Genomic DNA, 16,129 nt, shown 5'->3' on the forward strand with positions numbered 1-16,129 from the left:
AATTGTTCTGCATATTCAATTAACATAAATAGGGACTCAGCAAGACATATACAATTCATAAAAAATAAAAGACATGTGTTTAATATTTTCCCATTTTACAGCAGAATTCCTCAGCACCCTTCAACTGGGTAAGTGCCTCAAAGCTACAACTGTTTCTGATTTGGCTATAAATAGATCAGATGAAACTTGCAGACTGCTGTATCATCCTATTGTACCATCTAATAGACTTGAATCCAACTTATACCTTCAGCCCTCTCGCATTGTGCAAACTGAATACGATATTCCCCACAGGGTTTCTCTAGAAGGTCATCAAATCAATCCATGAACTGCAAGGGATTAAATTACCCATGATATGCATTCAAGGCATTTTGATTTCCAACTAATGTCAGCAGGAAATTCAGATCAGGCGTATACATCGACTGGGTACAGGTGTCATGCTTCATAGGTCCAAATAAGTCTAGAGGTCAACCATTGGGAGACTTTGAATACCAATCAAAGTCAATGGTTGATGCCTGTTTTATCAGTGAGTGAATCTGTGCAACATATTTATAAGATTTGCAAAGTATCCAAAATAAATAATATTTTGCACACTGTATTTTGTAAGTACAATGTTTCAAAATAAATACAATGGATTACTAATACAAAACACCAATGTGCTGGAGAAACTCAGCAGATCACACAGCATTCATAGTAAGTAAAGTCAAACTAATGATTTGGGCCCAGGCCCTTTGCCAGGTACAAGCAAAAAAAAATAAGGAGGTGCTGGAAATGGTCTCATCACAAAGTGTATTACAATACATATCAGAAGTCAATACAAACTAAATTATTGAAAGAATTTGTAATAACTCACAACTTGAAGGCCACTGCATATTATTCTAACATGCATTTTCTTTATAATTCAAGCATATGCTCCTAAATCTCATTTTTGTATTTATTCTTTTATGCTGCTTGTGTGATCAGCAGAAAATAAAATTAGAACGAATAAAACAAATATTCTGCTGAATTATACAAAAGGTAGATCAGCTTCGCATGGTTAACCCAATTAAACATTTACTGACAAAACTGACAACATGGTGGCTAGTTATACTGACAGAACAAAACATAATGCGTCAGCTACTTTACACTGTTTTAGAACTGTCCTGTTTCAAGATCTCTATTGTGTTAATAAGTTATCGATGTGCAAGGAAAACGTACTTTATTTAGTCTTACATTGCTACCTTTCTTTATTTTAGGACCTGAACAATTTATCAATATAGAATTGGAATTGTCAGATATGGGCTGCAATCCTTTGCAAATGGAATTCCAAAATCCATCCATATTACATACACAAAAAGAAAATCAATTTCCTTTCTTTAAAGGAGATGCAGGTAAACCCTTACATATAGAACACTGCACCACAGTACAGGCCCTTCAGCCCTCAATGTTTAGCCGACCCATATATTCCTTCCCAAAAAAAAGTTGTACTAAACCTTCCCTACACCATAACCCTCTATTTTTCTTTTATCCATGTGTCTGTGTAAGAGTCTCTTAAATAACACCCCCCCCCCTGCCAACGTTTCAGCCTCCACCACCATCCTCAGCAAGGCATTCCAGACTCCTACAACTGTGTAAAAAATATACCCCTGATGTCCCCCTTCAACCTCCCTCCCTTAACTTTGTAAGTATGTCCTCTGGCGTTTGCTGATCCTGCCCTGGGAAACAGATGCTGGCTGTTCACCCTATATATGCCTCTTATCTTGTGGACCTCTATCAAGGCCTCATCAGTTGCTTTGATTAAGATGCACACTTTTATTTCTCAAAGATGGGCCACATTTTCTGACTATTCTTTTTAGATGTTTTATCTTGCAAAATAAGTTATTTATTTCTTACAGATGCAGAAAATGGAAATTAAAAAAATAAAATAATAATCCGTTGGCTGCACGCCAGGCTACTCAATAAATATTGTTGAGTTAAAACAATGCAAAATTAAATAGAAGCTCAAGCATAGGTACAGTGAAAGTGGCAAAGTAAACAATATGGTTTATGTCCCAACAAATTACCTGGGAACAGGAATATCTACACATCAACCACAGACAGCCTCCAGGTACACAAGGGAAAGGTGAAAAACAGACTCTTATTTACTAGATTCAGAAAAAGAGAGCCATTTATTTAATTTAGTAGAGGACATAACTAAAATTCATGGTTTGTCAAAGCTGCTATATTTTTTTTAAAACTGGTATTAAATTAAATTTCTATGAGGAAATTATGGAAAGTAGCTCAGGAATGTTATTTTAATTGCCATTATTGTGTTATATATTGTCACTGTAACATGTTGTTGCTTTGATATTTTGAACAAAAAATCTTCACGTGATGCATATTTTTTTTTACTGATATATTTGAGCTTCAAAAGAATGTCTACTTAATGAAAGCACACCATGACACTTTTGTGGGCAACCATATCACTTCATACCCACAGATGAGCGAGTTGATTTTCCCTAAAATGATGTTGGAAAAATTACAAAATATGTTGATATTACTGCACCAGATATGGAAAAATAACCAGGAATCTCAATCCCAATTCCTTAAATAATTGATCTGTCGTACACCAAAACTGATTCAGCAAGGTAAAATGTGGTAGGGAAAGCAACATTTATTAAATTGTGATCGGTCTCAAATCAGGAACTTTTGAAGAGGACAAGAAAAGATGAGTTAATACACAAAAGGGCCAAAATGTTGCCTCTTATGGACACTGAGTCCTGCTAAAAGGGCTCAGGCCCAAATCTTTGGCTCCCATGGATGCTGCAGAAACTACTCAAAGAGCTCAGGCTTAAAATGTTGGTTATATACTATATCTTTGCCCCCTATGGATACTATGGAACCTGCTACACTTTTGTATATTAACTATAATCACAGTGTCTGCAAACTTTCTTAATTTACTAGAAAAGATGAAAATTACTTTTGAAAAGTTGGAACTAATCTTATCAATACTTGCAAGGCTAATTATACTTAATTTTGTCACCTTGCCATGCTTTAATGTCCATCAAATCTTTCATTCAACACCAAAGCATAACATTTCATTACAGCTTAAGAGACATTTTGAACAGTTATGTCAACATGTATTCAAATCTTTTACAGTCTGGCCAACAAATAAACTTGGAAATTAACCCATTACTAATAACAATGATAAATCTGAGTTGCATGCTTTGATCTTATAAGTGTTTATGCCAATTACAGATGACTATATGATTACAGTAATATATTTCAAGTGAACTCAAGCACACTCAATCAGACAATCCAAGGAAGATCTAAAGCAGGTATTAAATAAAATCACAAAAAGCAACATACCAAAAGATCCAGAGATCTTTCTTCTAAGTAATATACAGAGTAAAGAATTAGGCCTCAAACTGGATGAAGCACAAAAAAGATTTATTATGATAGCCTTAGCTGTAGCAAAAAAACTGTATAATGTCAACCTGGAAATCAGAAGAGAGCCTGAGAGTACAGCAATGGTACATAGAAATGAATAAATGTATTCCATTGGAAAAAATAACATACAATTTAAAAAATCAAGTCACAGTATTCGAACAAATTTGGGAACTGTACATGGAACACAACAGAGGGGGCCTACCGCAGACCTCCACCCCCTAAAATGATAGAATGAGAAGACGAAATGTGTAAAAGTAGATGACACAATTTTCTTGTTTATTTTCATTGTGTGATGACATTGTTTAATGGGTTTAATGTATTGTATATGTTGAACGTTTAATGGGTTTGGAGGGGGGTGGGAAGGAGGGAGGACAAAGGGGAGAAAATGACACTGTGTATATTCAAGAGGGAAATGTTTGTGTGTATTTTGGTTAATATGGTTCATAGTGTGAAAAATAATTTTTTTTAAAAATCAGACAATCCATTTACTATTTAACTATTTGTCTGTCAGCACAGGAATCTTTAGTTTGTTATAACTTCAACAGATCTCTCTCAATATACATATTTATTAGCATTTAACAATATTTTTCCTTTTGTGTCCTTCATTTAGATTAAATCAAATGTTATGGAAGTTGGTTTCAAATGCCATTAAAAAAAACATAGTAATTGCTTACACCTTCCTGTGGGAATCAGACTGCATATCTGACATAATTCAGCATTCTATCCGTCAACATGGATTCTTTCCAATTGTCTACTTGGTGGTCCATAATTAGCTCTCAGAACCTTTCAACAAACCCATGCTCAGTCTGACCACACGAGTTCACACTCCACAACGCTTTGCTTCAACGGTGACAACAAATACCATTAAAACAATAGAAAGTTGCTCATTTTGATCTTCCAGAAACATTCTAATTAAAAAACCTGTCAGTGAAATTTTTGGATTTTCAGGACATCAACTGTGTACTAACTTCGAAATCTAACGACAAAATGAGGCAGAGAAAATGTGTACACTGTAAAGGTGAACTTCAAAGTGATAAAATGATCAGGTCATCCTGTTTTAATGAGATGGACAAAGCTAACTGTTGGTCAAGGCGCATCAATTTTGGAAATAACGTCATTGGGGTTTTTTTTAAGCCTTCACCTGAACAGGCACCCAGTTTAGCAGATGAGAGACTGGTTGTAGTCCAACAGCAGTCAGACAAAGTGGCTTGATCCACATTTCATTTCTTGTGAAACATTTAGAGCAAGATTTCTCAAATGAACCTTAATCAGGGGGGGAATTTAACAATACCAGCAAACGTCCCAAGTTTCTGCAGCCGAGAGGAAAGCACAAAGAGCAATCGGTGGAAATGAATGAACCCCGTTTTCTTGCGGCGAAGTGAACGACTCTTACCTCCCACGAACTGAATGCCTCCAGCCACCCTGCCGACCGTCCGAGAGACCAGTTCGGAGACGCAGCAGCCCATGACGGCGGTGAGCGCCACGAGCAAGAGCAGCCCGCAGCCCACGCCGGTCACCACGGAGCAGATCTTCCAGGCCAGACTGGGGATCCCCAGGAAGGAGGCATACCTGCCGCACTGCTCCACCATGACCACCGAGTCCGGCTGGTCCTCCTGGCGCACCGGGTACGTGCAGCGGCGGAAGACGCCGAAACTGACCGGCTTGTCGAGCTGCGAACCCAGCAACCAGTAGGGCATAAAGAAGCCGGTACAGGAGGCGGCGGCACACACCAGAGACAGCGCAGCCCACAGCACCCCGGCACAAGTTAGACTGGAAGACATCCCCCCGATCACTTGTCCCCGCTAATCCTCAAGGAATTTTCTTTTTTTTTTAGGATCAAAGCTCAGTTATTCCGATGAACTTCTCCAAAGCAGTTGGCCAGTTTTATCCAGTCTTCCCCCCGTCTGGTGATCCCTGTGGGAAGCAAGACAATAACCCAGTTACGGGCACGCTGGTGAAACCATCAGAGTTCAAAGTAAAACCTCTTTCGGCACTTCTCTCCAGGCTCAGGGCTGTTGCGAAGACAAGGGGGGGGGGGGGGGGGGGGAAGCCCCAACATCCTTTCCCCCGCGTTGGGTCATCAAAGAGGAGCTTGGCAATAACCTCAACCAGCGGTGAATGGTCTAAACCGGGCGATGGCGGAAACTCCAATCAAGTTGCCGACATCAGAAGGCTTGAGAAATTATGAGAGCAGCCACACATCCCCCCCCAGCTCTCGAGTCCTCGATTATTTAAGATGGACCCCCACTCCCCGAATGCCAGGCTTTGTCTTCCACCTCATTTTTGGATACAAGTTCAGACAAAAAAAAAATCATACAACTTAACCAGTGAGCTGCCGGAGGAACTCAGTATCCAAGGGTAGAAATGGTCAACATTTCGGGTCTGAATCCTTCACAATCTGCAGTCGTTGCGTTTTCCAATTTGATCTATGTTTTCTGTCCTTTTTTTAAAAAAAAATCTGGTTTCCCAAACTTCTGGCCGGGGGGGGGGGGGGGTATTGTTGTACCTCAAAGTTTAATTCTATTAAGTAAGTTCAGACTTGCTACTTACATCTTCCGCGCTGACACTTTCAGCCCTGCCTGAAATAGGGAGACATTCATTTACATGAGGGAGCTTCGCTCAGCTCGGATCCCAACTTGCTGGTTCCCCGTCCAGTGCTTCTCTGCCGCCGCAATCGTTTAAGAGGGAACCCGGCTGAGAGAGGGCGAGGAATAGTTCCCATCAGCTCAGCCCAGTGTCGGGAATTCCGTGAGGAAAGCTCCGCCTCCACCCCGCCCAACCACGTTTCGTTCACATCTTTAATGAGATATCAGCTTTCCCGGACAGTTACCCTTCGAGAAGAAATAGGACGAAAGTGCAGCCCGAGGAATAACAGTATTTCCATCCCCATTCTCTTAACAGCTGGAAAGAGGAAAAAGAGGCCACTCGCTCCATCGTGCCAATGCGGACAATTACTGTGGCTGAACCTTTCACTTGTGCATTTATCACGGAGTGAAGGGGTTTAGACACGCGTGCAAAGAATTGAACGTTTATTGAATTTTTGTAAACTTTCCTGTTCTTGGATGAATGTTTTTGCAGTTATGTCTTGAGTGATTTCTTTTATGTTTGGGAATTCACCTTTACCTGCTTATTTAGTCTTTGGTGAATGAGGAAAACGTTGTGATACCTATCTATTTACGTTAAGAGACCGTGTTTTCCTCACAGTTCGTTCTGTTTATACAGCAGGATGCACCTGACCATGGACCCATCATTATCTGCCCACAGGCTACCTTTATTGATGACAGGTTAGACTGCAAAGTCGACGGGAGATAAAAGAACACTGCTGACCTGTATTCACAGACAGCTGTTCCACCCAGATTGCCAATTCCTGCTCCTCATTATGTTCTTGTCTTCCTTGAGGCAGATATCTTCAATGGATGAGAAGTTACTAAGTTTGTCACCTTCTGCATTGGGGTGGCACGGGTGGCATCACAGTTAGCGGGACGGGTTCAAATCCGCACTGTCTGTAAGGAATTAGTACGTTCTTCTGTGTCTGTGTGGGCTCCAGTTTCTTCCCACCATTCAAAAACATGCTTGAGGTTGTAGGCCAGGGGTGTCAAACTCAAATTCACCGAGGGCCAAAATTAAAAACTTGGACTAAGTCGAGGGCCGAACTAAATATTTATTGAAAATTTTCAACAACATCTGCATGTTTTCTCTTCTTTCAACATATGTAACGTTAAACTTTTTCTTATTAAAATAAATGCTTAATAATAGTTTTGGATCAACTCTTTCATTGTCATTGGCCCATTTCTTTTGGAGATCTGAAACCGTGCACATGACAAGTCAATGAGGGATGATGAAAGCAGTGGTCTTCAAACTTTTTCTTTCCACCCACAGACCAATCCCTTACTAATCACAGAGCACCAATGGCACAGGGACGCGAGTGGAAAGAAAGAGGTTGAGAACTGTTGTATTGTGGTAACTCCACATCTGATTAGGTTAATTGTTAGGCAAGTGGTCAGAGAAGGACCCCCCCACCACCCCAAGAAAGGCTTACATCACAGGAACAAAATAAGCTTCCGTCTCACTGCTCCCAATCTTACACAGTCCTGATGTGGAATGTGGGGTCGCAGCTCCACGTTCACCCGAGTTCAGGTGCTGTCTGTGTGGAGTTTGTACGCTCTCCCCTTGTCTTGGACCAACAGGTCGGTCGCCTGACGAAGGCACCCGAACCCCCCGTTGAAACGCCGGCGTCCGGGGCGGTGGAGGAATTGGCTGAGAAGAGCACGTTGCTCCCACCCCCCTCCCATGGTTGGAGAGGGATTAAACTGCGATCTCATGGCGCCGGAATCGTCTCCAACAAAAGGAGCGGGAGGCAGGGTCCGCCGCGCATGGAGCGAGGGGGAAGGCATCGCCAACGAGATGTTCGGTCTGGCGTCGCCGCTGAAGCGCAGACCCAGCGAGGATGGTCCCCAACTCCAGCCGCATCTGCGTGTCCGGGAGCCGGGCGGGCTGAGTGCGGCACTCCGATCCCCGGGATACGGGACTCTGAGATCCCTCCACACCCCCGGCGTCTTCATTTTCACCTTCAGTGTGCATGCGCTATACTGGCGCGGCGGCCAGCGGGCCAACTCTAATATATATTTAATATGATCTTGCGGGCCAAATATAATTATATCGCAGGCCAAATTTGGCCTGCGGGCCAGAGTTTGACATGTGTGTTGTAGGTCATTTGGGTGTAATTGGGTGGCATAGGCTCATGGGTTGAAATGCTGTATGTCTAAATTTAGACACTAGGACATTATGCAACGGCCAGTATTCTTTGCACAATACACCTGTAGAAGTTTGATAGAGAATTGAACAAGATGCCATTGACACACGATCAGTTAACCAAAAGACTGAAGGCTTTTCTTAGCTAGAGGTGGACAGCATCCCTTGAGTTGCTGGCTCACACGGACGCAGGCATGACAGCCTTTATGGGGAATAATAAAGGCCAGTGACAGCAGGGTCAAACATATAAGGTCAAAGTATTTACATAGACAAGTGGTTTCACCATATTTACCCCCTCTTTTTTTTAAAAAAAAGTCCCAGTGGGGATGTGGTGCGATCAGGCACCCTTATAATTTCAGTCTGTCAGGTAGCCTCCTTTGGCGTTGTGACTGACGTACCTCTGGTGGTGTGGTGGCCTCCATCGGTTGGAGCTGCTCCTTCTCGGTTGGCTCGGCTGGGGTGTTTGGCTGAGCTGGGGGTGGGTGCATGTATACCGCTTGGCCGAGGAGGTGGAGTAGGAATCTGAGGCTCTGGAGCACTGGGAGAGGGGTATCTAACTGTTGGCTGAAAAGAGGGGGGGGGGGGGGGGTGGCAGATGCTCCCGTACATGCCAGGTCCTGGATGGATACTGTGTCCTTGCCTCCATCCGGGAATGCCACGTAGGTGTACTGTGGGTTGGCATGGAGCAGCTGGACCCTCTCAACTAGTAGGTCAAACTTCTGGGTCCTTGTGTGTTTCTGGCGAAGTACTGGCCCAGGGGACATCAGCCAGGTGGGTAGTGTTGATTCTGATGCCGAACTCCTGGGGAATGTAAAGAGCCTCTCATGAGGTGTCTCATTGGTGGCAGTATGCAGGAGGGACCGGATAGCGTGGAGGGACTCTGGGAGGACCTCTTGCCAGTGGGGGATGACAATAGACAATAGGAGCTGGAGTAGGCCCTTCGGCCTGTCGAGCCAGCACCGCCATTTTACAGATCATGGCTGATCACTTCTATCAGTACCCCTTTCCAGCCTTATCCCCATAACCCTTAACTCCTTTGCCCACTAGAGTCATATCTAACTCTCTTTTGAACATAATCAGCGAATATGCCTCTATCCTCTGGATGGGGAGGCCTTAGGACATTAAGGCCAGTAGTACTGCCTTCCAGACGGTGCCATTCTCCCACTCCACCTGGCTGTTCCCTTTGGGGTTATAGCTGGTGGTGTGGCTAGAGGCGATGCCCTTGGACAGCAGGAATTGGTGCGGCTCTTTGCTCATGAAGGATGAACCCGTTCACTGTGGATGTAGCAAGGATATCTGATAATGGTGAACAGGTTGTTCAGAGCCTTTATGATGGTAGCTGTCATGTCCGGGCAGGGGATGGTGAAGGGGAACCTCGAATTGATGATGGTGAAGAACTACATTGTGATTCGTGGAGGGTAGGGGCCCTTTGAAGTCCATATTTTGGTGTTCAAAGGGTAGGTGTAACTGGTTGGGCTGGTAGCAACGTGGTTTGCATTCTGTGCAGACCTGACAATTTTTGGACAACGTCCTGACCTCACCAATGGAGTAGGGGAAGTTATGGGCCTTGATGAAATGAAAAAAAGAATGGGTGATCCTGGGGTGGTAGAGGCCGTCATGCAGTGACTGCAGTTGATCCATTTGCGCACTGGCACATTTCCCCCGTGACAGGGCATCAGGAGGCTTGTTGAACTTTCTGAGCCAGCACAGTATGCCATAATTATAGGTGGAAAGCTCAATTCTCCACCTCAGGATTTTATTATTTTTGACTTTACCTTGTTGCTGGTCATTAAACATAAAGGCAGCTGCCTGTTGGTCAGTCAGCAGGGTAAAATGCTTATCAGTGAGGCAATGCCTCCAGTACTGTACCGCCTCAACAATAGCCTGAGCCTCTTTCTCAATGGAGGAATGCCAGATCTTGGGGCCCTGGTTGAGTGTGGCAGCGGGCAAATTTCAATATATCACTCTGCACCTGGAATGGGATGGATTTGTCAGCTTTGATTCAGTTGAATGCTTTGCGGGCTTCTGCCGACAGGGGGAAAATGGAGGGGACAGGCCTTCTCTGCATAGCTGTGGACACATTGGGCATAGTAAGAGAAAAAACCCAGGCACCTTTTTAGGGCCTTGAGGCAGTGAGGGAGGGGAAGTTCTAACAGTAGGCACATGCAGTCAGGATCGGGGTGATGATTCAATTCTCCACCATACAGCCTAGTATAGCCAGGCAATATGTGTTGAAGACACACTTCCCTGTGTTATACGTCAGACTAAGGCACTTCGGGGTGTGGAGAAATATCTAGAGTTTCCTGTCATGGTCCTGCTTGTCATGGCCACAGATAGTAATGTTGCCAAGGTATGAAAAGGTGGCCAGCAAACTGTGTTCATCCATGATCTGGTCCATCTCCTTTTGGAAGACATTCCATTTGTGACCCCAAAAAGGGACTCTAAGGAAATAGTACAGCTGGCCATCCGTCTTGAAGGTGGTGTACTGGCAGTCCTCAGGGCAAATGGATAGTATGCCAACTTAAGGTTGATGGGTGAGAATACCCTGTATTGTGTGACCTGATCAACCACATCAGTGATACAAGGTAAGGGGTAGGCGAGATGGACTTGTTGATGGTCTGGGAGAAATCAATGACCATCTGGTGTTTCTCCCTGCTCTTTACTGCTACTAGTTGGGCTCTCCCGGAGCTCGTACTTTGTTCTATCACCCCCTCAGTGAGGAGGTGTCTCAAATCGGACTTAATGAACATCCTGTCCTCAGTGCTGACTTTTAGTGGTGACAGACTTACAGTCAGGGGTGAGGTTAGCAAACAGGGGTGGGGGGAGATCTGGAACGTGGAGAGGCCATATGTCGGGCATAGTTATCTGGCTTTGGACTGCTGGTCAACCACTTGGGAAGGGGGCAACATCCAGTTCATGAATTGTTCGTTAAAGACCTTGAGGGAGGTTGGGGCTCGTCATTCTCCATAGTGACGCTCTTTAAATTACATTGAAAGTCCAACCCCAAGATGATGGGTGCACAGAGCTGTGGCAGAACTAGGAGCATAAAGTCAGTGTATTCCGTGCCTTGGATCATTAGGATTACTGTGCAGCTCCCATGAACCTTTGCCAATTTGGCTTATGAGGCTAGGGAAACACTGAATTTCGCTAGCTGCACTTCCAGGGAGTATTACTGTACAGTGTTATGGTAAATGAAGCTCTCAGATCTTCCATTGTCAAATAGGCACGAGGTAGGGTGGCAATTTACCTGGAAACTCATCGTGGCCCTGGAGAGTGCATGCAGTTGTCATTGATCCAGGGTTACTGAGGGCAGCGTCAGCTCATCGTCCAAGGGGTTCCATTGTCTTCTGGTCGTCGGACAAGATAGCGGTCGAGATGGCAGCCCCCATGGTTCTCAAGTAGCCCCATTGTAACTCGCTGGAAGAGAAGAAGGAGAAAGTGGAGATGAGCTCATCGCTAGAAGTGATGAGGGAGAAGACGGAAGTGGCATCATAAGTGGCCGGTGGTTTTCGTAGTGCATGTGCTTGGGCATTCCCATGCACCAGAAGTGGGGTCCCCGTTTGCATTCAGTGCTGCTTTGACTTACCTTTGCAAAGTGTCCCTTTTTCTGGCAATTGGGGCAGGTGGCGTTCTTAGGGCAGTGTTTCCTTGGATGCTTGCCCTGCCCAAAGAAATAATACGTCGGGAGATCGCTGATGGTGACAGAAATCAGGATGGAATGGAAATTTGTGATCCCACCTCCCAAAATGGCAGTGTCTGTGCTCCCCACAAGGTGGCCCTGTGCTCGCTGGAGAACGATTCAGCGTTGTGGATGGCCCCTTGTAGGGTATTCGCTAGCTCGATGGTTTGAGGTAGGCTCAATTGTTTTTGTTCAAGTAGCCATTGCCTCATGTAGTCAGAGCAGGTACCCGCTACACAGGCGTCTCTCATCAGTAGCTGTACATGCTGTTCTGCACTCACAGCTTGGCAGTTACAGTCCCTTACAATCTTCTGCAGAGCCCAAAGTCATTGATTGTCTCGCCAGGTCGCTGACTGCATGAGTGGAGTTATGTACCACACATAGACCTCATTCACCTGTACCTTGTACTGGTCTTTTAAAATGTCCATGGCATCTCTGAATGGCAGTCCTGGACCATCCAGTAGACCCGGTGCCTGATATATGAGAGTAGTAGATGGAACTTACTGTCGTCATCCTCGATCGCGTCTGTAGAGGCTGTAAAGAATATTTTGAAGTAGAGATGCCAGAGAGTGCATTTGTCAGTTACTTCGGGTTCTCTTGGGTCGATTTCCAGGTGATCCAATTTCAGATACTTGTCCATGTTCCAAGAAAGCAAAAATCTAGCTATTAAAATTGATGCACAATCAATTAACCCAAAGACTGAAGTACAGAAACTGAAGACTTTTATTAGCTAGAGATGGACAGCATCTCTTGAGTTGCTGGCTAACACTGACCCAGGCTCAATCTGGGGGGCAGGGTTGTGGCATGACACCCTTTATGGGGAATAAAGGGGAGGAATCATGAGCCAGCCAGTGAGAGGAGGGTCAAACATACAAGGTCAAAGTATTTACATACACATGTGGTTTCACCATAGCCATATCTACTCGGACTCATACACTGGTGAACCTTCTCACTGGTTGCATTAATATGATGGCTCCAGAAGACGTTCTCTGATATGTGAACTCCCAAGAATTTGAAGGTACTGAACCTCTCCACCTCTGTGAATGAAGATTGGTGCATGGTCCCTCTGCCTTAACTTCCTAAAATCAACAATAGTTCCTTGTTCTTGTTGATGATGAGAGCAAGATTGTTGTTCTGGCGCCAGCCAACCAGTCTCCATCTTGTATTCTGACTCATCGTTTCCCATTATTCAGCCAATAACAATGGTGCCATCAGTGAATTTATACATTGTATTGGAGCTGAACTTGGTGAGGAGTGGTCAGATATTCATGGAAAAGAAGGGGGACTAAGTACGCAGCCTCAAAATGCCTTGTTTTGATGGTCAGGTGATAATGATAATGCATCCAAATGTGTCTTTGAGGATGTCACCTCAAAGACCAAATGGGTGAAGATTAACGATATAGTTTCAAGAGTATTGGGACTGCTCTTTTGAAGGATCCTGTTGATGGCACTGAGCAAAGCAGCAAACAGCAACAAATATATTGTTAACGTCTGAATTTCAGACACCTTTGGTGGTGCTAGTCCAGCAGATCTTTTGGATTATTGGATGTTATTCCTATTCATATTGAATTGCTTATTGCCATGTATAATGACATACAGTGAAAATCTTTGGCATGCTATTTCAGGCAAGTCGACCTATATAGATGGTAATGCAATAATTTTTCAAAAATAGCATAGTGTATTGGTAAGTCAAAGAATGCAGGGTATCGCACTACAAAGATAAAGTGCAGGGTATAGAGAAAAGGTACAGCTAAAACAGTGCAAGGGCATCGGGTATAGAGAAAAGGTACAGCTAAAACAGTGCAAGGGCATCACATTTTACCAATCTGAGGCCTGTTTAAGAGCTGATAACAGCAGGAAAAGGAACTGCCCTTGAATCTGGTTGGTATTTTCAAACTCATGTGTCTTCTGCCTGACAAGGGGGCAGAAGAGAGCGACCAGGTAGGATGGATGCTTTAATGTTTTGGCAGTTTTCCCAATACAACAGGAGGTATGGATGGGTCAATGGAAAGGAGGTTCATGGCTTGAGCACTGCAGCATTCACACTGTAGTTTCTTGCAGTCCTGGGCAGATGGCAGATGAGTTCCTGCACTAAGCTATGATACATCTGGACAGGATACCTTTCGTGGTGCATTTGTAAAAATTGGTAAGAAATCTCAGGAATGTTCTGAATTTCCTTAGATTTCTGAGGAGGTAGGGCAGTTGCTGTGCTTTCTTTGTTGCTGTGACTTCGTGGTTGGACCAGGATAGGTTGTTGGTGTTCATCCTAAGAACTTGAAGTTCTCAACCTTCTCCAGCTCCAGCAGTTGACAGATTTCCATTGCATTAGCACATAATTCATTCTCTCTCTCTCACACACAAACACACACACACACACACACACACACACACACACACACACACACACACACACACACACACATAGTTGTATGTTAAATTTCCCTGTAAACATTGTGAATTTAGAGGGAGTGGGAAATATAGAAGCACACCACATCTCTATTTTAATTGCAAACCTATCGGATTCTTGGTGGTCTGTACTCCAAGTACCCCAACCCCATCTCTGGCTGCATACCACTTCCATTCTGGAACACTGGCTCATGTTTCAACCTATTGATTGAGCTAGATGTTAGACTATCTGGATTTGCAAATATATAGATCCTGGATTCGCAAAATTTTCTTTCTATAATTAGAACCGCAAAGAAATAATCGAGGGGCTACTGGGAATGATATTGGGCTTTGGATGAAGATGGTAGGATGGGAGTTAAATTATGAGGACCATATAAGCATCCTCTAATCCTTTTTTTAAGGTTAATCTGAATCTAAAATTAAATATTTTAAATAATCAGGGACAAAGAAACATTTCCCTCTGGTGGGGAAATTAACATTGAACATCTCATCTAAAACAAGAAATGGGTCAATTATGAAAGAAATCAAAAAACTTATTTACATAAAGCTAAGTAGAAATATGGAATTTCACCCCTCCCCCACCACAAAAGCGGCCATGGATGCTGAGACAATTAGTCATTTCAAAACTGAAATTGATGAATTATTGTTATTTGTTATAGCAAGTGATATAGTGGTGTGGCAGATAATTGCTGCATTTGAACCTGATAGGCAGGTTTGCTCATGTTACTTGGGTGGATTTGAATTAGATTGGCAGGGAGGTGGGATTCCTATGCAGAATAAAAGATAGTTGAGAGGTTCGATGTTGGTATCGAAGGTCATTTCAGATGGTGGGAGGTTGTTTTTCAGACTGGAGGCCTGTGACTAATGTTATGCTTCAGGGGTTGGTACTAGCCCCATTGCTGTTTGCTATCTATATCAATGATTTGGAGAAAAACATACATGGAAAATTAGCAAGTTTGTGGATGACACTAAAGTTATTGGCACTGTGGAAAGTGGAGATGGTTGCCAAAAATGGCAGCAGGATCTTGATCAGCTGATGGAATTTAATACAGAGAAATGTGAGGTGTTGCATTTGGGAAGTCTAACATAGGAAGGGCCTACACAATGAATGGTGGGGATGTGTTGTTGTAGAGCAGAGGGATCTAGGATTACAGGTACAAAGTGCCTAGAAATGGTGTCACATAAGGTGGTCAAAAAGGCCATTGGCATATTGGCCTTCATTGGTTAGAGTATTCAGTGTAGAAATTGAGAAGTCATGTTGCAGTTGTACAAGATGTTGGTGAGGCCACATTTGGCATATTGTGATCAGTTTTGGATATATATCAAACTGGGGAGGGTACAGAGATTTATGAGGATATTGCAAGACTCATGGGCCTGAGTTATAAGGAAAGATGGAGCAGGCTAGGGTTTTTGTTGCTTGGAGTGATCTCAGAGGTATACAAAATCAAGCGAGGAATGTTTCAGGTGAAGGCAGAGTCTTTTATCTAGAATGGGGATAAAATTTAAGGGGGTCGGGGAGAGATTTAACAGGAATCTGAGGGGTAACTTTTTTTTACACAAAGGGTGAAACAAGCAGCAGGAGGAGATGGCTGTTCAGGAACGATTGCAAAGTTTACGAAACATTTTGATGGATAAATGGATAGGATAAAGTTGAGAAGGATATGAGCCAAATGCAGACAGGTGCGACTAGTGTAGATGGGACATTTTTGGTCAGTATAGGCAAATTGGGCTGAAGGGCCTGTTTTCCACATTGTTTTGCTGCATTTTCATCTTAGTTGAGCCATTATCTGAATGACAGAGCAGTAACAATTGGTTTAATGTCTGCTCATTTTATAATGCTCATATGTGCCAGTGGATAACAGTTAAATTAACCATTGAGTGGTTCAT

The 16,129-nt window shown here is 43.6% G+C and overlaps 1 protein-coding gene across 3 annotated transcripts in view; it reads right to left on the minus strand.

Moving 5' to 3' along the window:
- The window catches only part of LOC138739505 (LHFPL tetraspan subfamily member 6 protein-like), a 239,317-nt gene that overhangs the window by 217,793 nt on the left and 5,395 nt on the right, over positions 1-16,129 (minus strand). For 2 of the 3 annotated variants that reach the window (XM_069891728.1, XM_069891727.1), the window contains exons 2-3: positions 11,405-11,574; positions 4,799-5,319 (exon numbers count right to left, since the gene is read on the minus strand). In XM_069891728.1, coding sequence (XP_069747829.1) covers positions 4,799-5,186 — 388 coding nt within the window. In that variant the 5' untranslated portion in view covers positions 5,187-5,319; positions 11,405-11,574. Of the gene's footprint in view, positions 1-4,798; positions 5,320-5,955; positions 6,159-11,404; positions 11,575-16,129 lie in introns of those variants that run through there. The other variant, XM_069891726.1, reaches the window with a different exon arrangement.

This window comes from Narcine bancroftii, chromosome 7, assembly GCF_036971445.1.
Source record: "Narcine bancroftii isolate sNarBan1 chromosome 7, sNarBan1.hap1, whole genome shotgun sequence".
Classification (NCBI taxonomy): Eukaryota; Metazoa; Chordata; class Chondrichthyes; order Torpediniformes; family Narcinidae; genus Narcine; species Narcine bancroftii.